The sequence below is a fragment of the Leopardus geoffroyi genome, chromosome C2 (genome assembly GCF_018350155.1).
Source record: "Leopardus geoffroyi isolate Oge1 chromosome C2, O.geoffroyi_Oge1_pat1.0, whole genome shotgun sequence".
NCBI lineage: Eukaryota > Metazoa > Chordata > Mammalia > Carnivora > Felidae > Leopardus > Leopardus geoffroyi.
Window position 1 is genome coordinate 154,812,580 of NC_059333.1, and position 23,062 is coordinate 154,835,641.

Genomic DNA, 23,062 nt, shown 5'->3' on the forward strand with positions numbered 1-23,062 from the left:
CAGAATCTACAGGGGATTAAATACACATTTTAGGATTCGATAGAAACAGGCTTCTTGTAAATGTTTTTCCCCCCGAATGTTCTAAGTCTTTGTGACTAAACTCTTGTTCTGTTTTACCTTCTTTTCAATTACTAGGATAAACATTAGCACCTTTTGCATTTTTGACTTGCCCTCAAAACTAATGGCACTTTTCACTGAATGGCCCAACGTAACTGATAGAACCAGACCATGCCTCTTCTGATTTCCCTCTAAAGAAAGAAATCTTGTTTTCCAGGTAGCATGTGGAACTCAAAGAAGATGGAACGGGGTTTGGTATGGCGTATCCCTAAAATTAAAATCAAGGTGTATGTTTCAAAAATGTGAAATGCCACTGAATGGACGAGGTGGAAGCCATCTTATTCCCAGGACCCCTGTCGTATCAGGACAAGAAACTGCAATCGGTTAGGTGTTTGCCTACCACGTCTCCCAACGTGATGCCGATTCATTCACAAATACGCGGAACACCTTTACCCTCCATGGTGCATGCAACAGTGTTCCAAGGGGACAACGGTGACGCATAAGCGAACACAAACTGGAACAGAGAGTGAACCAAACTGGTGGTAAAAACATGACCTTCCTCCATAAGGTCAAATAGTTTTATTTTGATTAAACACTACAATACAGTATATATCCATTAAAAAAAGAAAAGAAAAGAAAACTCTATAGCGTATATAAATTATTCCTTCCATTCATCAATTCTTCTCTTTCCCGTTACAGCTTTGGTACGATGTGATTTCGGTATATGATCTTTCAATACTTTTAGCATCACAAACTCAACACAAAGTACAAAACTAATAATCCAAATGAGGGATATTATCATCTACACAGTGGTGTTCAGTGGTAGGAGAAAATCTTACCTTGATGAAATCATGTCACTAGCTAAGCTACAAAGGTGTACCTAGCAGACATGACAGAAATATGCACCATTGACCAGCTAATGTGTGTATCAGTCTTTGTGTGTGTGTGTGTGTGTGTGTGTGTGTGTGTGTGTGTGTTTACAGAATACCAGCAGCGATCGTTTGGGTGTTGAGTGAATACGTTAAGTCCTCAGCCAGCGTCCCAGCTTTGCTCATCTTGCCTCAGCGATCCGAAGGCCACGAGCGATCTGAAGACACGTACCGCAGCCAGAGTGCTCAGAATTTGACCTGCCACCCGGTGTGGCTCACACTTGCACAGTTTGTCCTGCAGCTAGCCGACATCACGGGGACAGTGCTGGAGGGGCAGTGTGGACCGATCAGCCTCAGGTTGTTCTGAGGGGTCGGCGGTGTGACGTTACAGTAGACAGGCATTCCGGTGGCCTGGAGCGACCCTTGACCTGCCTGGTCAGGTAGCAAGATTGGCTGTTGGTATGACTGCTGGGCAAGTCCTTGAGAGCCCTGGGTCATTGGCACCTGGAGGAAGACACAAGAGAGAGCCCTTCGTGAAGAGGTTGTGCCTGCCGGTCCGGTAAGCCACTGTGGTGTCACAAAACATACTCAAGCATTTGGGTGAGACCTAACTGGTCACCTATCCCGGACAGACCTCTCGTCAGCTGTTTTACACCGGGCAAGTCACTTAGCGTCTCCGGTTCCCGGGACCATGGGCATCATGACACCTGCTCACAGGGCCCCTGAAAACCTTGCGGGGATGATGTACCGTGCGGGGACCCTCCAGGGACTACAGTTTGGATCTCCTGCTCTGGATTTCTCTCAGTGGGGAAAGCCGCATTCCCATTCTGGTTTTATGCAAAGTGGCCTGGAATCATCTACAGCAACAGAGACCTACCTCACTCTCAGCCTGCAGCTCTAGAGAGCCATGGAGCTGGAGGGAGAAACTGATGCAGTGTGAATAAGGATTGTCAGCTAGGAGGGCCGAGGACAGACTTTTTATTTTGCTTTGGCTTGCTTGTTTGTTTGTTCGTTTTAGGGCCAGACGTGGCTGGTGCGGCTAAATTTAATGATCAGAGCATTTCAATAACCCTTCAGAGTATTTCGGGCCGTCAGTCCCAAAAGGGTGTGTGACATTTTTTAAATACCCGGGATGGGTTTAGTCAAGAAAATGCAGTTGGTAGGCCCTCTACGTGCCCTTTGAATAAATCTGAGCTGCTGTGTCTCCTTTAAATTAAAACTGCCGTGACATGAAATTTTGGAGGCTGTGTACTAAAAATGCATGGAAGCTTGTCATGAAGGCTTTTTCCCAATAGGCAAAATCTCAATGGACTATCCAAAGGTCTTCATGAATATCACTTTAGACTACAGCATCTTCTTCCACGAATAGAAGTTTATAGAGTTTAAATACCTTTTTAGTAGGACATTCAGAAGCCACGGTAGCAAGAGAAGCATGCGTGTCCCGTTTTCTGCTCTTCTGCTAATCTTAATTCAGAGTCAACCATCGACATGAGCTGGGCACGGCACCCCCCACCCTGCTGACCACCCGTTACGGGGCGGACTCACGGCCTCTACTTTGGCAAGCGCTACTTTATAAACCACGATTTTCCAAGCTGCTGATGTGCACCTGATAAGAAGACATTGTTGGGTAGGAGACCATCACGCCTTGCACCGGATTCCCCGGTTGGTTGCTCATCACGTTCTGACTCTGGGAAGGCTGCTGCACTCCTATGAGGCCTTGGAACCCCTGTTGACCAGACAGGACTGGCTGGTAACCTGCCAAGAAAAACCACCTTTTGAACAGGCTGTGCCAGCCAGAACACAAATGAGATTTCATGGGGGTAAAGACACCTGTTCAGAAAACCTTCAGACATCCCAATCTCCCCATCAGCGGGGTGTTGTCTAAATACTTATTTCCTAGGAAAGCGTCCTGTTGCTCTAAGAGGAGACAAGAGTATGATGCCAAAAAAATTCACTGATATATACATCTTCGGGCAGAATGGTCCGGCAAACACGACGTGACAACGGTCAATTTTTTTTACGGCACAAAGACAGGAACCTCTATTGGTATCACCGGACCTCTGATATCTGTGGTTTGCTTTGTTTCAATGATATTCGGAGTGTTCGTAAATTATCAAGTGGTTTTTTTTTTTTTTTCTAATTAAATTGACTCATTCTCTTACTATCTCACCTTTCAGCACAAACTCATTTCACCCAGTGATCATCAAACTGCCTGTTAAATTTTTATTTTCCATGCCCTAGTGAACAAAATGATTCACTACTCTGACTAATTCAACGTCCACTGCCATAGACAAAAGGCAGCAACTGGAGAAAGATACGGCATGCTTTCTATTCTGTTTCAACGCCGGCTCCCCGGAGAATATTCTGGTAAAGCACTCCAATAAGTGACCACGTACGTTAATAATACGGAATACAGCACTTAAAAAAAAAATGTCTCTGTTGTGTCCTTGTGAGTGGGTCAGTTGCTTGGGTTTCTTTTCTTTTTGAAGTGTATCACAATTTAAATCTTGTAATCATTTTAATCCCCACCACAAGTGGTTTCAAATGCATTCTCTTTCTTTTTTCAAGCTTTTATTTATTTATTTTGAGAGAGCGAAAGCAGGGGAGAGGCAGAGAGAGAGAGAGAGGGAGAGAGAGGATCCCAAGCAGGCTCCATACTCTCAGCGCAGAGCCCGACGTGGGGCTCGAAGTCAAGAACCGTGAGATCGTGACCTGAGCCGAGAGCAAGAGTGGGCTGCTTAACCGACTGAGCCACCCACGCGCCCCTAAACTGCATTCTCAAAGGAAGGGAACGGTTCTTATAGAATTCCTGGGAAGAAGGTTATGATTTAGGTCAAAATGATGTGGTGGTAGAAAAATAAACCAGATTCACTTCATGACGTAAAGTAAGGTCTTTCCGGAGCTTCTACTACAAACCATACTGACTACTCTAGAGAAAGTCCATCCGCTGCCTTAACACAATTCTCTGAGAGAAAAATCTTTAAGATCTTAGATTGTTTTAAAACACAAACACTAAGCCATGTTTTACAACCAGATTTTAAGAATCGAAACAATCAATATGCATTGTTAATAAATAGCCTGCATTTCGAGCGCATGTGAGAGTTTTAACTTTATATGGAGGACAGGTAAAATTATATTATAGTCTTTGCAGGGGGCAACATCTTGCTCTCCTTTGGCCTACATACAATTGCCTTCACTCATCACAGAAATACTGTGGACACAATGGCTTGTGAATAGTCCCTGAGTTGGGAGATCAGCTCCATTGGTCACACAAGCTGTCTTCAGTCTGGAACACCTGAGAACAACAAGTCTGGGGAAAAGCCAAGCTGGGAGGCCTGCCCTGTGCTGGCCGCTGAGGGGGCCAAGTGTGGACTTTCGAAAACCACCCTTCGATCTTCCTGTGTCCCATTGTTTTACCTTCACATTTGTCACCCTACTTCAGCTTCAAAGTGGTTTGAGCCTGCTATTTTAAGTTTTTGTAAGGACATCACATATTAAGAATGTAATTAAGAGGGGCGCCTGGGTGGCGCAGTCGGTTGAGCGTCCGACTTCAGCCAGGTCACGATCTCGCGGTCCGTGAGTTCGAGCCCCGCGTAGGCTCTGGGCTGATGGCTCAGAGCCTGGAGCCTGTTTCCGATTCTGTGTCTCCCTCTCTCTCTGCCCCTCCCCCGTTCATACTCTGTCTCTCTCTGTCCAAAAAATAAACGTTGAAAAAAAATTAAAAAAAAAAAAAAAAGAATGTAATTAAGAGTCACGACCATCTTCCCTCCGACTACTTTGTGCCCACAGTCAAAGCCTTCCCTGGACGTGCTCTGCAGGCCTACGTAAGACTAAGAACATCGGCTCACGGGCTGCGTTCCTAGAAGGTTTACAGGTTATACAAAAAAGGAAACCCCAGCAGACTCGGGAACGAGAAATCGGGACACAGGCCATGTGACGGCCCTCACTATCTCCCAGAATGCCTCGTCTGCAGAGGCACTTGGGAGAAATTTATTTTAACACTGCACACATACCTTGTTTCTTGGGGCTTTGCTTTAACACGCTTCGCGGATACCATATTTTCTACAGATCAAAGGTTTGCGGCAACCTTCAGATGAGTCTGTTGGTGCCATTTCCACAACAGCGTTCGCTCCCTTTCGTCTGTGTGCTACAGTTTGGGATTTCTCACAGCATTTGAAAGTTTTTCATTATTATGTTTGTCATGGTGGTCTGTGATCAGCGACCACCGACTGCAACTTGAGGAAACCTCAGATGACGGCCAGCCCATTTCAGCAGTATGTTTTAATTAAGGTACACACGTTGCGTTTTTAGACTTAAGGCTATGCTACACTTACTAGACTACAGTACAATGTAAACATGAGTCTTACATGCACTGGGAAGGCAAAAAACTTCGTTTGACTCGCTTTATTACAATAGTCACTTGGTTGCGGTGGTCTGGACCCGAACCCGCCACACCTCTGGGGAATGCCTCTCTTTGCAAACAGTCGTGGTCTATTATTTCCCTTGCCTGGAGAGTCCACTCTAATGCGTATATCCATCGGCCCTGCAAAATTCTCTTGCTCTTTTACCATCTTATTATGACATTATTCCTGCCCCTATCCAACTCGCGCTAGCAAGAATTGTCTTACATGTAGGAAAACAACCCGATACGAATGTAGACAAATGATCACCCGCCGTATTCCTTCCCATTGAATTCCACCGCAAAGAGCAGACACTGTGAATATACTTTATAGTCCATGTGATGGTAAATATAATAGAGCCTTATTTCTGGCTGAAGATTCAAAGCACAGGTTGAAAAGGTGAGGGATGTCTTTGAAAATTCTGACTTCTATCTGGGCACATGGTGAAAGCCCCGTTGGGTCTTTTTGGTTCTTTTTGCGGAACATACCTAGCTAAGAGGGGATCAAAAGAGGGGAGGAATGGAATGGGGGGTGGGGAGGAGGGTGCGGTGGCCTTGCTTCAAAAGATTATTTACGTAGTTGTTTATTGAATCCTTCCGTTGTCTCAAAGTCCTCTACAAAACGTTCAAAAATAAACTGACGTAACCTATGAGAGATTCATTTATTACACCAGCTCTAAGCCAAAATTGGGATGAAGGGGAATAAGTCTTTTTTTTTTTAAGTTTATTTACTTTTTTTGAGAGAGAGCGAGAGAGCCGGGAAGGGACAGAGAGAGAAGGGGAGAGAGAGAATCCCAAGCAGGCTCCGCACTGTCGGCTTGGAGCCCGACATGGGGCTCAAACTCACAAACCGTGAGCTCGTGACCTGAGCCGAAACCAAGAGTCAGATGCTTAAGCGACTGAGCCACCCAGGTGCCCCAGTTTTATAACAGAGCCGTTTAGACATACAGAAGCAGACTGTCTTGATAGGAAAAGGAAGTGCACTTCAAATAACATTCAAGGAGAGAAAAACCTGCCGGGGGCTGTGTGGCCCCATCCCCGTACAGGCCCAGACCTGGGGGTGTGATGCATCTCTGCCCAGAGCACTGATGCAGTGCACGACGGTGACGCCCTCCCCCGGCGAGACTTGCGGATGTAAATACTCAGTCGTGCGGAGAGCAAGGAGCCACCAGCTCTGCACTGGGGTCCCGCGGTAAACACACTTAAGGCACATAAAGATTTATGGGGGAAGCGGATAATGCTCTGCAGTTTCAAGATGAAAACTCAAGCGAGGTAAAGCCCAATTTATATTCATGAATCCCATCCATTTCTCAATAGGCTCCCCAGGCAACAGGTCTGCACCTAGAATGGTTTAATTGCAGCTGCCCATTTCTTTAAACGACGTTACAGACGGTAGGTAGCAGGATGGTCCTTAAGACAGGAGGCTTTTGGGAATGTGAATCCGAGCCCTGGTCCAGAAATAGACGGACAGAAATGTGAGACCACTGACCTAAGAACGAACTAAGCGTCTGCCCAGGACACAACCCACCCAAAGGCAGAGACGGCAGAGCTGGAGGCAACCTGCTTATCTCGTCTATTCAAATGAGAAATGTGTTCCAGTTTGTCAATTCTTGGCTGTGAAATGATCACTTTTTCATATTTATTGAGGATTAGCGAGATATAATACATCTTACAAAACAGAAACAGCAACAGTGGCTGCCCTGTAGGCTTGCTATGGAAATCATAAAGACATTAGCTATTTTTATTTCTTTTTCAGCCAAGATTAATTCAATTTCCAAGTCCCGTGTATCATTTGTTTTCTGAAGGTAAAAAGGTTAGGAATGGACAAGTGCCTCCCAGCAAATAAAAAAAAAAAATACACTCTGCTGGGATTGAGGGGTTGTAAGATTTAAAATGTCTGGATCTGATCAGTCTGAAAATGTACTAGTGTTCTTAGTGAAATACAACAGTTATTGAATACTCTTTGTAGTTGCAGGATACTTCATTAATATTCTGCCAAGGCAACGTTTCTCTCGATGCACCACAATTAGGAAAAATCAGAATGTAAATTGATGAGGGGCTATGAATTGGCAAGATTGTGATGGACCTTATTTTAACTAGTATTTGAATACTCTGTTACAGATCTAACATTTTGAAACTGAAGGCGACGTCAAAGTAGCAACCTGTATTTTCAGGGTACCGTCGCCTCGGCTGTTGTTGGGTTACAGATGTGAAGACGGGGAAAGGAGTAGTTAAGAGGGCAAGTGTGTATAGAACAAAGAGAAGCTACCACCTCCCCTAACCCACTCAAGCACTGTCATTTACACGTTGTGTTTATTAAGTAAAATATTCTTAATGTGGCGGGCTGTCTTCAAATATGAAAATTAGTAATTTTTAATACAATAATTCCTTATCTTGGAATGATAAGATGTCAATATTTTTCTAAGTTCCTAGGGAACACATGAGCTCTCTCTGAATTCAAATCCTGCTCTTTGTAAATGGCTTTGAAATAGAATTACAGTAGGTCAGCTGCGGCAGGGCTGGTGAAGGATATGAAGAAAAATGCTGATTCAGAACTGGCTTCTCTCTCTGCTGAATTTTTATAGTTTGTGCCTTGGGCCCGTTTTCCAGTATCTTCCCAGTTCTGGTTCTTGGTTTCAATTCCTTTACACTTTCATCTTTTTCGAAGATTTTCCATTACAAATGAGCTAACTAGCTATGTATGTTGATCACTCAGTCTCATCCACACAGTGAATTACCTTGTGTCATGACAATCCTGGGAGGCGGTCACTGTTATTAAATTGCTTTTACAAAAGAGAAAACTGACTTACAGGGGTGTAGGGATTGTTCAAGGACACAAAGCTACGAGGAGGGAAGGCTCAAATTTTAGTCGTGGTTTTCTGACACCAGCACCCTTGCTGATATTCCCTAAATTGTAGTACTATTTATTATACATTATTCTAGTTCTCATACCCTAACAATTCCTTTAGTGTGTCAGGTATTTAATGGCCATTTATTGCATTAATTGTTTCTCAGTAATTAAAACAATTAAGAGGACAAGACTTATGATTCACAGTTTGGTGAAGATGATCTTGTTAGTATCAAAGAAAGGAAATCAAAGGCAAAGCATAACTTCCCGGTCCAAACAAACTCATACCACTCAGTAACAGTTTTAAAGTCTTGTTACTCAGATTAGGGGACAGCAGACAGGCAGTTGGGTTGGAGTAGGATCAGGCTAAGTCAAACAGACTCTAGTCCCTTCACTTCACTAGTTTCTAATAAGCTGATACTGTAGTTTTCAATTACTAGGACCATTTTGAATAATGGCACTCTTCACACTCTTTGAAGACCCTGGACTTCAAAGACTCTATATTTACTCTGGACTGTTCTGTCAAAATGATCTTAAAATATCAGACATAAAAGTAACTTATGTCTGTATTAAATGTAAGAATGATCGCTTGACTGCTCTAGGCAACTGGCTGCCTCTAGGAAAGTCACTTGGCCTTTGGAAACAAAACTAGGATTAATAGTTTTAAAAGACAAAAACAGGCAAGAGAAAAGAGGTACACAGAGACCCTGCATCTGATCTAGGATGGCAGATGAAGGCCCAGAGGAATCAAGATTCCCCAGGCCGCTTAGAGACGGCTGAACTTTCAGAGTTTATAGATTGCTATCATTATGCTTTCTAATTCTGCGAACACTGTGGCTTTCGCCCAAGTTTTACTTGTTACTAGGGTACTGTCTCTATGACGGGTGTCCTTTTCAGCCTCATCTATCTCTATGGCATCTCGGTGCTCAAGGTAGCCTTGGATAGAGAGACTGGATATACAACATGATATCATGATATCTCTATGGTTTTCTGAAAGAGGAACCACTGTCTTAGGCTTTAGGGAGGTAGATTTGGGGTAATGGATACCCCTTGTCTGTCACCCCACCCTCATGTAAGGTGAATAAAGGCCTCAATATCTTACTTCAGGCCTCCCAGAACCAGGGGGCCCTCAGAAACCAGGGAAGACACCCGACTCTGGCCTTTGCAGATGATGGCCTGTTCCAACACAAATCCCAGGTGTGACAAGGTAGGCCAACTGGGCTCAACCCTGACAAGGTGTTAATCTTTTGACGCACTGGCCTCTATGCCAAACTCCCAATAATCTATGTTACCTAAACCCTAAGTAGGACTTTTAAAACAGAGGAGCAGTATACTGGGGTGCCTGGGTGGTTGAGTCAGTTAAGCATCTGCCTCTCGATCTCACAGTTCATGAGATCGAGCCCTACGTCGGGCTCCACGCAGACAGCAATAGTCAGATACTGCTCTGTTCTTACAGATGAGGTACAATAGCACAAACTGGTCCTAACTTCAAAAGGAGGAGTGCACCAAATTGCTTTTTTGTTTTTTTTTTTTTCCGGTTAAAGCCCATCGCGTTTACTTTCATCCCTGTGTAAACATCTGCCTGCACCTCATTTATGCGCCGTTTCCGCACCCTTCCTCGTCTTCTCCTCTCCATTCGTTACCCTGTGGCTGTAGTTTCATAGGGACACGACCCAGAATGACCTACAGGGACTCTGCGAGGGCACGGAAGTGATGAGGCCCACGTCCCCGCAAGGACCGGTCCGTCCTGATGACTTTGAGGAAGGTTGCACCAGGTTCTAAGTGGGACCGGGCTTCCTGAAGCTGTAGCTTTCCTTCACATGTGTTCGTTTGCTCATTAGTTTTCATACTGCACAGAGTGTCCTTCTTAAAAGCCTCTTCCCTGTCCCCTGAGAACATCCACGCATGGGTCACTTTCTGATGGCAGTACACATCAGACAAACCAGCCTATTACTGCCAGCTCGGGGGTCTCTTTGCTGCAATTATACCATCCTGATCCATGTTATCGCAACTACAAAGCTGGTTCTCTCTCTCCTCTCTCTCTCTCTCTCTCTCTCTTTCTTTCTTTTTAAATCAGGGCAAACATGAGAGACCTTGTTGAATGACTACAGGAATGCATCATGCGTAGACTTTCAATGAACGCCTCCGAGAGAAGCTGCACTGAGTCCCGTTTTAAATGGAAGAGGCTGTCATATTATTGAAGCAATTCTCTGAATTTTCCCGGCCCCGAGTGCCGTGCTGACAGCCGGAGAGCTTCGACGACCCAGAGGGAGACAACCCAAGCTGCATAAAAGACCCGCAAACGTTTTGCTTTCTTCACGAGGCTGCCGTAAGGCTTAGAAGATAACGGTGGCATCCCTGCATCCCTACACCCTGCCAGAGTTAACCGCGGGCATCATACAGCCAGGCTGGGTGACGGCCAACTGCTGCTGAAGCCCCGTGAGGACCCCTCTTCTCAGGCGAGGCTTGGGGCAAAGTCAAGGTCGGAAATGGCTCTAATCACGGTCCCCATAATATCAGCCCCCCTGGTGGACATCTTCACTGATGATTTGCTGCTGATTGGCCGGCTCACACAGGATAATCGCGAGGTCAGATGTCACGGGGTTAACATCACTGCGATCAAGTGACCGTCCCTGTCACAGGGCTCCAGGGTCCAAGTTGGCCCCAGCTGACCATTTTGAAAATAAGTGCTGTGGACGCAGATTCAATCTGTAGAAATCTATCCATCACTACAACTAGAAAAACCAGTTCACAGGCAACTAATGGTGAATCAAAAGCACCCCCTTTATAGAATGAGGCATTCCAGGGGTGCCTGGGTGGCTCAGTCGGTTGGGCGTCTGACTTCGCCTCAGGTCACGATCTCCCGGTTCGAGCCCTGCGTCAGGATCTGCACTGACAGCTCAGAGCCCGGAGCCCGCTTTGGATTCTGTGTCTCCCCCTCTCTCTGCCCCTCCCCCGCTCACGCTCTGTCTCTCTCTGTCTCAAAAATAAATAAACATTAAAAAAAATTAACAAAAAAAGAGAAAGCATCCTACGTTATTTTTCCCAAGCAGCCAAAAAACAATGATCTTCTTTTCTTCCGCTCCAGACTGGCAAGGGTTCTTACGCAAACCTTACTCCCGTGGTAGATTTAACAGTATTACTGTTCTAGTAGTAGAGTCTTCTCGGAGGCAACAGCACTGATCTAGGGCAGGGTCAACGAGGACCTGAACTAAAGCAGGGGAGGCAGGAATAGAGAGAAGGGACATCTACTGAGAGAAATGTACGATGTGGCTTGTGAGAAACTGGCATCTCGTGGTTTCTGTGGTATCACACGCTCGACAGAAAGGGGCTGTACCCCCATCGGGAAGACCAGTCACCCACGGGAAAACGGACTCTCTGAAAAACGAAAGCCCTGGTTTGTAGTGCTTGCCCCTCTCCCTGGTGTCAACATTCCCACCAGGGCCCGTCTCACGAGACACATGTCTTAACAACGCGCTGGCAAGATTCTGATTGTTTTTTTTTTATCCTTCCTTTTCAAATCTTATTTACTATTGTCTTCGACATTGGCATAAGAATGATTATGAGAGCCGTTCACAGGGCTCTCAGGCAGGTGGTGGACCCCAGCCGTGAACAGAAACTCGCAGGACACCAGGATGGCCCTAGGGTGGAAGCAGGTCTCAGACTCCAGGATCACTGAGCGGGAGATGAACTCGTGGTGTGAGTGGGGGGGGGGGGGAGGGAAATGGGGAGCATGTGGGAGGCTCCCAGGAGATCATTTTGAACCGAGTATTAGAAGATGAGTAGGTATTTGCTAATGGAGTGGGATGAAGGGGGGAATAATCATGATAAAGGAAGTAAAACACATGGGACACCTGGGTGGCTTAGTCGGTAGAGCGTAGGACTTCGGTTCGGGTCATGATCTCACGGTTCCCGAGTCTGAGGCCCGCCTTGGGCTCTGGGCTGACAGCTGGGAGCCTGGAACCTGCTTCAGATTCCGTGTCTGCCTCTCTCTCTGCCCCTCCCCCCATCTGCACTGTCTTTCTCTCTCGAAAATAAATAAAACGTACAGAGCAACATGGGAAAAGCCAAGAGACGCGGGACGTACGTTTAAGGACTGTACATATTTCGAGGCAGGAGCAGGTCAGAAATGAGAAGAGGCAGCACAGGGGAGAGAAAGGGAGCTGGGTGCAAATCCTAGGGCCTTGAACACCATTTATGAAAACCGGAACTGAGAGTTGAAAGACTGAGGGTGCCGCGTAAGGTTTATAAGCTGAACAGCGAAATGACGGATGGCCATTTCATCGAGATTCTTCAGGAGTCGCTTGGGGGTTGCATACCTGGAGGTAGGGACTCGCCTCCTGGGAGGCCGTGGCCATCACCTAGGGCAGAGACAACGAAGACAAGCACTAAGAAGGAATGGTAGGGATGGAGACAACGGACACATCAGAGAGACGCTTAGCACGCGAACCATCAGTCGCTGGCATCTAGGAGCTGCGGGGAGGAGCGGCAGAAAGGAAAAGCCCAAGAAGCAACGTCAAGTTCTGTTTTGGTTAGGGGAGTTGACTGCAGTGCCCTCGCTGTGAATACAAGCGGGACGAGTAAGTGGAGATGGGCAGGAAACACGTGAGCAAAAGAGTTCTAGAGCTCAGGCCATCAGCCTGCCACAGGTACAGATTCAGAAGTCGTCAGGATGTTGTTGCACGTAGAGACGGTATATTCCCGAATGGGTGCAGACTGGGGAGACGAGCCACATGGGACCCGAAGGCACGACGGTATTCAAATACTGACCTGAACAGGAGAATGAGGAGTGATGGGAAAATTAGAAGAACCAGAAGAGAAGGCGAAAAAGGGAGAGACACGTTTCAAGAAAGGGAAACGTGCCAATGACTCGCGCTGCCCCAGTGCGGAGAGAAGAAATGACCCCCGTGGTTCAAAAACATACCGGTGATCTTGACAAAAGCAAAGGCAGTGAGGAACGAAGCAACCGAGGAGGAAGGAAAAGGAGGAAAGGGAATTCCTTTGAAAAGTCTGACAGGGTGGCCGAGGTGTGGGCAGAACAGAGCCCGAGGGGCGCCTAGGGTTGACAGGCCTTTGTGGGTTTGTTTTGCCGCGGTGTTAACATGGGATGAATGGAAGGGTTTTTATATTTTAGCAGATGAAGTGAAGAGAAAAAGATTTAAAAATCTGGAAAGAGAAAGAAAACGAATGCACTTGTCGTGAGACACAGTACATTGAACATCAAGGGATACGCACCATCGGGAAGTTTGGGACCTGAGCGACAGAGTCTGCATTTTTCTCTCCCGCCCAGCTGACAGCTTTCAGTGTCCCCTCCTCACTATTCGAGACCTCCTCTGACCCAGCAGTAAAATAGCTGGGGTCGCTTCCCTCTGCCAAATTGGTCGAACGCACAAGACGGCTCAGAGAGATCACGAGGGAGCAGGGCAGCATGCCGGAACACAGTTTGAGAAGGCAACAGAAGATACGCAAGATGACTTCTGACAAGAAGCTGAAGGAAAGAGGCCCTTATTCATCTTGTGAACCCGATTAGTGTCTCATTCGCAAGGAATTGCAATAATGAAGGAAGTCTCGATTAGAAGTGAACGAGAAGCCCGTGGTCCCGCCAACTGTCCATTCAATCGATCAACAGGATCCACCGATATGATGGCCCACGCTGTATTATCTACCGAAACAGACAATGAAGTGAAGTTCCCATAAAAACAAAAACAAAACGAGCCTCAGTAAGAGGTCTTCTGTTACGCGTCCTATGGTGAAATTGTAGGACACACGGTATGTTCTGGCAAGTCTTCTGTCACACGTCAGACACCTACTCTTTGTTGAACAGATGTGCGAAAATGCCAAGTACTGATGTCTTCAAGATTTAATCGTTCTGATTTTTCCTTAAGGTCTGCGTAGCTATTATCAGTTAGCTGTGGACTTCAGGATGCCAAAATTTAAACCTTCAATTATCTCCATTCACTTGCAACCCAAGAATGAACGATTGATTCTAGATCATTGTAATGTGTAGAGCCTACCCACAGCTGATGTTTTCCAAGAACGCTGTGGAGAAGAACCTTTGTACCGGTCTCTTTATAGAGTTTGGGGAACATGACTTTCGACTCCCTAATCGTCTGTTCTCCTCATCGATATTCAACAGATGACCCCAAAACAAAACCTCTGGTACCAGATGATGTCACAGCTCGAAGCGGCAATAAAGAGACACTTTCTGTTCATCGCCATAATTAACTGTGATAATCCTTGGCGACAGCAACAAGAAATACCTTTAATCTCACCACGTAGGGAACTGTTACATAAAAGTGTTTCCTCTGGATGGAGACGGTGATCAGAAATCTTCAGCCTTGTCTACACAAACACAAATGTGCTTATCTTTTCAGCCGGCTGGAATAGAAGGCTCTGGTCAACACGTAAATCTGATTTCACAATAATTAAGGTGAAAATGAAATTGTAGGACAAATGCTGGGTTCCGCAGACTCTTTCAATCACCCCTTTGGGGCAGGCTGTCTCCCCAGGACAGAGCCCTTTCATTTTTTAATGGCCTGCTCCAGGGTAGGAAGAGAAAGGATGCAGATCATTCACTTGTTAATTTTTCCCTTCAACCCAAGGCATCCAAGGGTGATACTCACATTTCACATGCTTCATTGCTTTATAAGCACCCAAGTGGAGCACAGGCATTTTAAAATGGTCACAACCTTTCTTGCCGGAGGTTCCCTTCCAGGCCTCAGAGGAACCCCCTACATGGCATAGCCAGCTGTCCAAACCTTAGGCGGAGGGAGCCCTCTGAGCCAAAGGTACCACTGCTCTTTATAAACCCACTGGGTCTAAGAGAGACGGCAAAGGCCTCAGGTTTTACCCTTGGCAGGACATCAGGCTACTCCTAGAAGTACCTCTGAGAAAGTGCCATACAAGGCCCATCCTTACCCAGCAAGGTTTGCACGCTGGCATCTCAGAGCTTTGTGTTCTCATGGTTTCACTCGGTCCTGCCTCAACATCCTAAATCTGTTTCTGATTGCCTGCTTCCCCACCCCACTGGCGCGCTTTTCCCTGGGTCCACGGTTCTCAGTGTCACCCTGTCTCTGAATAATGCGAGGGGCCACTTAAAACACAAATCACTGCTCTTCAGAGGTATTGGTTCAGTAGCTTTGGGTTGGGGCCTGAGAATGTGCAATTCAGTAGGTCTGGGTTGGGGCCTGAGAATTTGCATTTCTGAGAAATCCTCAGGTGATGCGGACACTGCTGGTCTGGGGACCACACTTTGAGAACCACTGCTGGACCTTCGTTCTCAATAAATACTTTTGCCTTGAATTCCTATTGTTGAAGCCACTCGTGATTTGTCCCCCTAGAAAGCGGGTGATGGGATTTGGCAAATCACACTTCTGTGGGAGGCTCTCTCTCCTCTTTGATCTCATTTCCCTCAGCTGTAAAAGGGAGACAATCTTCTCAGTGGGTGTTAGGATGGACTGACAGACCTCCTGTGGGACACCTCCCGGTATCTGGGCACCTGGCAATGACCAACGTGTGTGAGTCCCTTCTTCTGTTCTTTGTGCTTTCCATCTTGTACGATATTTTATTACTTACTCAGGTCTCCCTGCTTCCCAGGGAGATTATGGCCCTCGGGGAGAGAAGGTCTATCCCAGACATCTCTGCCCGGCCCAGGATTCTACGTGCCACACTTCTAGAACACTTATCGACAGCGTGGACAAAGCGATTGCCCTTATTATACTCACCCTACGAGAATCCTTGTGTTAACTATTATGTGACGTCACGTAACAGAAAAGAAGCCAACAAACAAAACTTTGAAAGAAAAGGACGCAGAGGTGATGTGCTCAGAACAGAGAGCCCGAAGGCCTGCCCGCCCGCGACAGGTAGCAGGAGGCAAAGGACTTGTCCCCTCCACAGCACAAGTTTTTAAAAAGCTGACTAGATGTCAACAACTCTCTCTTAACCCCTTTGCCTTTGGGAAAAAAAAAAAAAAGAAGTTCCTTCTAACAGCAAATCAAGAGGGCACAGCACTGTTTTCTAAATTGGCCTCTTGCTGCTGAGCTGGGAGCAGAGACAGGCCCAGAAAAGGAAAGGGGGAGGAAATACAGGAAGGAGCTGATAAGGGGAGTGGGGGGGGGGGCGGGGAGAGAAGGAAAAATGCATTTGAAGGGGATGATGCTTGTCATTCTCCAATCTGGTAGCATTTGGTGAGGCCTCTGGGAAACCAGACCAAATGTCTACAGCCTCCCATTTCGTGAGATGTAGCTGTGAGTTTGCTAACCAATGGTAATAATCTCATGGCAGTGCCTCAACTTTCCTTTGTCCTGATAGAAAAGCAACCTACTTGGACCTCACCTGCTTCCCTGATACACTTCAGGCTGATTTCCCTTGTTTTTCTAATTCTTTCGTTGGCTCCCACTCAGCCTGCGGGCGTTCCACTCGACTTCGGACCACGGCTCTGGAATCACCAGGGCCACCTAGCTCCAGGTGGTGAGGCTGAGCTTTACAGGGTGAAGAAGGCACTCACACAGCATCACACACAGAATTTCTCAGCAACTGGGGGCTACCTCTCATTTTCCTGTTGGTCACTCTGCCAACAGGACGGACTGGATTGCTCAGAATGTTTTTGTTTCCTACACGTTCCCAACTGAGGAACTGAGCTGTGTCGTGCTGGTAATAACCCGTACGTGTTTCACAATGGAACAAGGATGGCACTGCCTTTCCACGCAGGCGAAAACTCTGTTGCTGTGATCATATTATCACTAAGAGTTTGGAGAAAACCTCTCGCATACCTGACCTGGAGCTCACCTAGCTTGTCCGCCATAGCTACCAACAGATTTCTCTAAGATAACCCATAGGAGGGCCTTACGGAAAGAAAAGGAGAGGTTTGGAGATTCAGGGAACTCATGAGTTGCAAAAAAAAAAAAACCAAAAAAACGGAATCAAACCATCTCTTTTGAAACTTATCAGCACAACCATATTCCAATGTTTAGATACAGATACCAGCAGTTACTAACCAAGAGTTCATATCATGGATGCCTCTAGACCACCCTCGCGCTAATCCAAACCAGGAAAAGCAAGCATTTTGCTTACCACCTTAAAGCTAGGAGTGACCCTTATTAGCAGACTGCTTACTGTACTCACTGAGCTAAGCACTTATCAGTGGGTACAATTATTATTCTCATTTGACAAGAAGATGCGACGAAGCACAAGGAATTGAATAGACAGGTCAGGGCCACGTAGCCCTCAAGTACCAGACTGGAGTCTACTCCTTTCTCCTCTGCCCCCTACCTCGGGGGCCTGGCAGGCAACAGAATTCCACTCAAATGATTCATCCGAAGGGATATTACTAAAGAGAGAAGTGCCAGATGAGTAGGCAATTTAAGGGACCAACTAGGGATGGAGGCATCCAGAGCCCAATGACAGAGGGGGCACTGTTTTCACTCTTTGGCCTGAAGGTCTTAGGAGAGGAGCCAGGGTTAACAGAAGCCAGGAAGAGCTTGGCGGGGCCATCCGGAGAACAGGCTGCATCCCGAGGCAGGCAGGGAGATGCCCATCTCTCAGCTCTCTGATCTCTTGCTGCTGATGCCTTCTACGACAAGAACCCACCGGGAAGCCCCAGGCCAGAGGCACCTGACAGGGGCAGTCTTCAGAGCGAGAAGAGAAGGAAAGAGAACAGTATGCGATGGGGCGAGAGGTGAACAGAAAATCACCCCACACCCCTTCCCTCCGAACATGGCCAACCTGGTCAAATGAAGATTTTCAAGAGAGTGGATCATGATTTTAGCAGAGGTTTTATAGATCTCTCTTTTTTTTCCCCCCTTTCAAAAATGATCCTTTCTAACACCTGATAATATGTCAGACGAGGCACTTAGCATGACTGCTTGGGCAATTAAGTAAATGTTCACTCTCAAATTTGTGTGTCATTAGATATTAGGGCAGAATATTTGACTCCCTGCCCTACTGCCTGCCTTTCCATTTTGAGGAAATGGCAATGTTTGTAGGAAATTGATAATAACTTAGGAAGTAGTATCCAGTCACATCAGCGTTTAAATATCCTGTAGCGCAAAGGAAAAAAAAGTTAAATTATGATTCAGTTCAAGCAGTACCACTCATTTTGTAGAAACCCACATTTTTCTTCACTGGCGGCAGAAACGGATGGCTGAGATCAAATGGGTAACAACGGGCAGAGAATATCTCAGGGGAAACGACAAAGGGGAAAAAAAGGATCCAGTTTATTTCTACAATGACCCTAACTGACCCTTGCATTTCCCATGTATATTTGGTTTAGAAGGTACCCTGTTATAAATTGGTCTCCAATTTAGTACACGTAGCCGTGTTTGTTTTCCAAACATTTTAAAGCAGCTATCAGCAAGATGAAATAGTAGGAAAGGATACCTAAACGCGACTTTGAATAAGACTTCCGTCCAATCTAAGGAGTTTCTGCTTCCTAATGGACAAATCACAGACAGGGGGCCAAAGGTTACCTCTTTCCACCCACTGGTCCTGTGACCGGTGGGGAAGTTATCTCACATCGCTGAGGTTTGTTCTGCTTCCCTCTTAACTGGGAGCTGGTAACTCCCAACTTCCTAGGGCTTTTGTGAAAGCCAAGTAGATATCAGGTAAGGTGACGAACACGTTCTTCGGCACATGGCATTTATTACATGGCGGCTGACACCCGTTTCTGCCAAACGATGCTACATAAATGAGAGTATTCTCACTTCCTCCAGAAGGTGTTTTAAACGAAGAACAAACTGGGTGTTGATAATACCAGGATGGACCCCCCCCCCCGCCCTACCAAAACCAAAACAAACCAAAACAAACCAAAACCCTAAAAACTGCTGGAATTGGAACTGCTCCTTCGACCCGACAATGTGGAGGCAGGTTTCGGCACACCAAATCTCCTTAGGAGCCAAGGCGCAGTCGTTAAGCGCAGTTTACATACGTGGATGTCACCATGGGTTACGTGGTTTGGATTGGTGCTCCTTTGCCCTTGGATTATGGGAAGTATAATCTCTAGGAGCAAAAAAAAAAAAAAAAAAACCAAAAAACAAAACAAAACAGCAGAAGCAGTGCTGAATGGGAAAGCAGGCCAAGTATCCAGTACAGCGGGGGATGGAAAAGGCAAGCTGGCCGTAACCGGGGAGCAGATGTCCAGGCAGGAGTCATTTGGAAAGGCATTTGGCCCCAGACTCCAAGCACTGGGGGAACACCGATTTCTGGATGTAACTTTCGGACAGCCGGGGGACTGACTATCTCCTTTCTTTCCAGGCTCTACTCCGTGTTGGTTACCAAAGACTCAGCAGAACGGGAGGCCTCCTTTTGTTCCTGCCTCTGGTCTCCTAATCAAAGCTGAGCTTGTACCTCCCATAGGCTTTGTGTGCTCCCCCTGATCAGAGTCCTCGGGAAAAGGAGCGATGCCCTTCATCTAAAGCTGTCTCAGAGCAAAAGGGTGCCGAGTGCACCCTGGGCTCAGGCAGGCGCCTTTCAATCTTTTTCTGGTGACATTAATAAACCCATTTAATAACAGGGCCCCCTGTCACCGCATCAAAGATACGACACAAAGCAGCGGCCCCCTCCTCCGTTTCCCCAGGCCTGCTGCTCTTGTGAAAGGCTGTCTCCTAACTGAAGACTACGGCATTGCTTCCCCACATCTAGAACCCCTGGGATGTTTGCAGAGACACAGAGAAGCTTCCACTTTACAAATATTTCTAACCGACCCATTTGTACTATTTTCTGTGCTGGACGATTAAGCAAGCGATTCTGAAGAATTATCATATTTTTAATTAACATATTATTGATTCAATTATCGATTCTATTATTCTTTCAAATGCAATAGTTAACGCTATTCATTCACAATTTTACTTTTTCCCATCGAACAAGTGACATGACATTATGTTTTCCACGTAACTGTGTAAGGACAAAAATCGTGATTTGCGAGCAAATACCTTTTGAAATGTTGGGCCTGGGCAACCCAATGAATAATAAAGTGAGCATTTTAGTTAAACATGTATTACATGCTTTGAAACATGCTCTTTAACATGATTTTGATGAGTTTTGTGTTTTGCTTCCAATTGATAAGACAAAAAGATTCATGCCATTCACTGCAAGCACTTACACACGCGCGCGCACACACACACACGCACGCACACACACCATGGTAGATTATAGATAGCCTCTATTCCTTCTAAACGAAAAGCCAAATTGGATATAAATGTCATCATTTTCCTCTTTTAACCTTTCGAATGCATTCATTTATTTACTCTTAATCGCTAGTTTTTATTTAATACGTATCTAGAGCACGAAATGAAGATTAAAATCCACCTGTCACTTCTAATGTTTCTGCACGTGTATGTATATCTATATACACACATGTACACATTAATATACCTTTTACGAAGATGGTGATGATCTGATTGAAATGAAGTTAGAGGAGTTTTACTTTGTGTGCCGTTCATAAACTCCCATCTCGGCATGTGTTGTCCTTTCTCTTCCTGTCCTCGATCAGTGGGTCGTTATGCATATAAATTAAACAATGTCTGGCTCAAAATTAAAACTCTTTGAAACAGGGGCACCTGGGTGGCTCAGCCAACTGAGCGTCTGACTGTTGATTTCGGCTCAAGTCATGATCCCAGGGCTGTGGGATCGAGCCCCACGTCAGGCTCTGAACTTGGTATGGAGCCTGCTGAACATGATCTTCCTTGCCCTCTGCTCCTCCCTCCCCCTTGGGCTCTCTTTCTCTCTGTCTGTAAAATAATAAAAAAGATACTTCTGAAACCGTTTGGCAGATAATTGGGTTCAAAACAAGGCATCGGTGACTGAGTGAGGGCATGCTCTCTCATCTAATCCACCCACAGCCTCCCACTCAGAGCACATCTTGAGAATTATTTTTCTCCGGGACGGGAAGGGGCCTGGAGTGGTTACATTACTTGATGTAATAATCATCTTTATTAATTTTTTTAATGTTTATTTATTTTTGAGAGAGACAGAGACAGGATGCGAGTGGGGAAAGGGCAGAAAGGGAGGGAGACACAGAATCCGAAGCAGGCTCCAGTCCCTGAGCTGTCAGCACAGAGCCTGATGCAAACCTCGAACTCAGGAACTGAGATCATGACCTGAGCTGAAGTCAGATGCTTAACCGACTGAGTCACCCAGGCACCCCTTAATCATCTTTAAATTGGCATATTTACTGTTTTTACCAGCAAGGACTCCCAGAAACCCTTAAGTCCAGAGTCTGGGGACTGCTGTTTAATTTCCTCACTAATCTTTGAAAGAAGAACAACAACGATAGACGTCACTGACTGTTCATCGGTCAAGGACATTGACATTTAACAACCACAGACGAGTATGGATCACATCAGGACCGTAATGAGAGTCTTGAATCCTTTTTCTACTCACTTGTACCCAGGCACATGCAAAAGACATTTTGCAGAAGACTGGCTTTAGGAACTCTAGAAACCCAATCACAAAGTCCGGAATTTAAAACTCTTGATCTAGCCAGATAGGTGAACAATTCTCATTCTTGATCATTCGGATACAGCACAGTTGGAATGGAGTCCACTTCTCAATACACTCCTCCGGCAAGATTCTAAGTATTAAAAAGCAGGGGGCGAGGGGCGGGCCCTGGGCGGCTCAGTCGGTTAAGCTTCCGACTTCAGCACTGGTCATGATCTCACAGCTCTCGTGACTTCAAGCCCCGCATCGGGCTCTGTGCTGCCAGCTCGGAGCCTGGAGCCTGCTTCGGATTCTGTGTCTCCCTCTCTCTCTGCCCCTCCCCCACTCTCTCTCTTTCAAAAATAAATAAGCATTAAAAAAAAAAGCAGGGGGAGAGAGGGAGGCAGGGCTTGAGGGATACACAGAAATACCTTTGCATTGATGAAGAGCCATTTAATGTCACTTAGACAAGCTCAGGTGTCTATGACCGACCCAACAGAGACTACCAATGAAAATAACGTGCTCCTTTGAGAGGTCTTTGTGAATTGAATATAGAAGGGAATCTGTCCTGATATGGATATCCTTAAGTATAAAGTCTATCATTTAAAAGGCTCTCATTTGGTTATATTTCCAGCCATGGGTTTTTTTTTTTCAGTTGCTTGTCTTATGGGAAATCCTTCTTCATCTGGTATTAATCGGTAAGCGCCTATTAGGGGAACGTTCTCCATTCTACCACCACCACATTCACAAAGAACACTCGACCGTCGGGCTCTTGTACCCGGCCATCGACACGACACCTGTGTAACTGCAAAGCCAGGGCACAGACACCGGCTCACCAAAGTGATGAAAACGGGGTCGGCACAACCTCGCGATAAGAGCGGCCGCCTAGCCGACACTGTGCCTCCAGGGTGCTGCCGGGGAACACAAAGCTACAAATGCCCGTATTTAAATAGATGTAGCCAAAGATGTGGCGCAGCGCGATAATTAGTCCCGTTATTAACTCACTGAAAGACACATAGAGCTGCTTCTTTGGAGAATACAATTTTAATTAAGCGAAGTTGGTACTTCGGCAGGCGAGGGCCCTTGGAAAGCTTGTCTGATGAAATCTCACGACCGTTAGGTCCTCGGCGGCCTGGCATTATTAACAAGATCACGATGAAGGACGGAGATGAGCAGTTTAAAAATAGATGATCACACTGGTTTTACCTAGGTGTGAGAGGGCTGCTATGTGATATCTAATACCCACGACCACGAATCTAATGACGTCTCAGTGGACGCACACTTTTTATCCGGGAAAACATTTCTCTGGGAGGAAGCAAGGATGGTCACTGGTTTATTTTGTAGGTACAAACTGTCAAGTCAGGAGAGGCAGGGTATTATAGGAAAGCCCCAGCCTTGGGAAACGGGCCCCTTTGTGTCTCCTAGAGCAGTCCCTTCCCCTTGCCAAACCTCGATTTCCATCCTCAGTAAATGAGG

The 23,062-nt window shown here is 46.2% G+C and overlaps 1 protein-coding gene across 34 annotated transcripts in view; it reads right to left on the reverse strand.

Annotated features, from left to right (window-relative positions):
- Nucleotides 1-594: 594 nt before the first annotated feature.
- ARPP21 (cAMP regulated phosphoprotein 21) overlaps nt 595-23,062 on the reverse strand; it is a 156,705-nt gene continuing 134,237 nt past the window's right edge. For all 34 annotated transcript variants that reach the window (XM_045436645.1, XM_045436673.1, XM_045436664.1 and 31 more), the window contains 2 exons: nt 2,533-2,681; nt 595-1,430 (listed from right to left, as the gene is read on the reverse strand). In XM_045436645.1, coding sequence (XP_045292601.1) covers nt 1,173-1,430; nt 2,533-2,681 — 407 coding nt within the window. In that variant the 3' untranslated portion in view covers nt 595-1,172. The remainder of the gene's footprint in view (nt 1,431-2,532; nt 2,682-23,062) is intronic.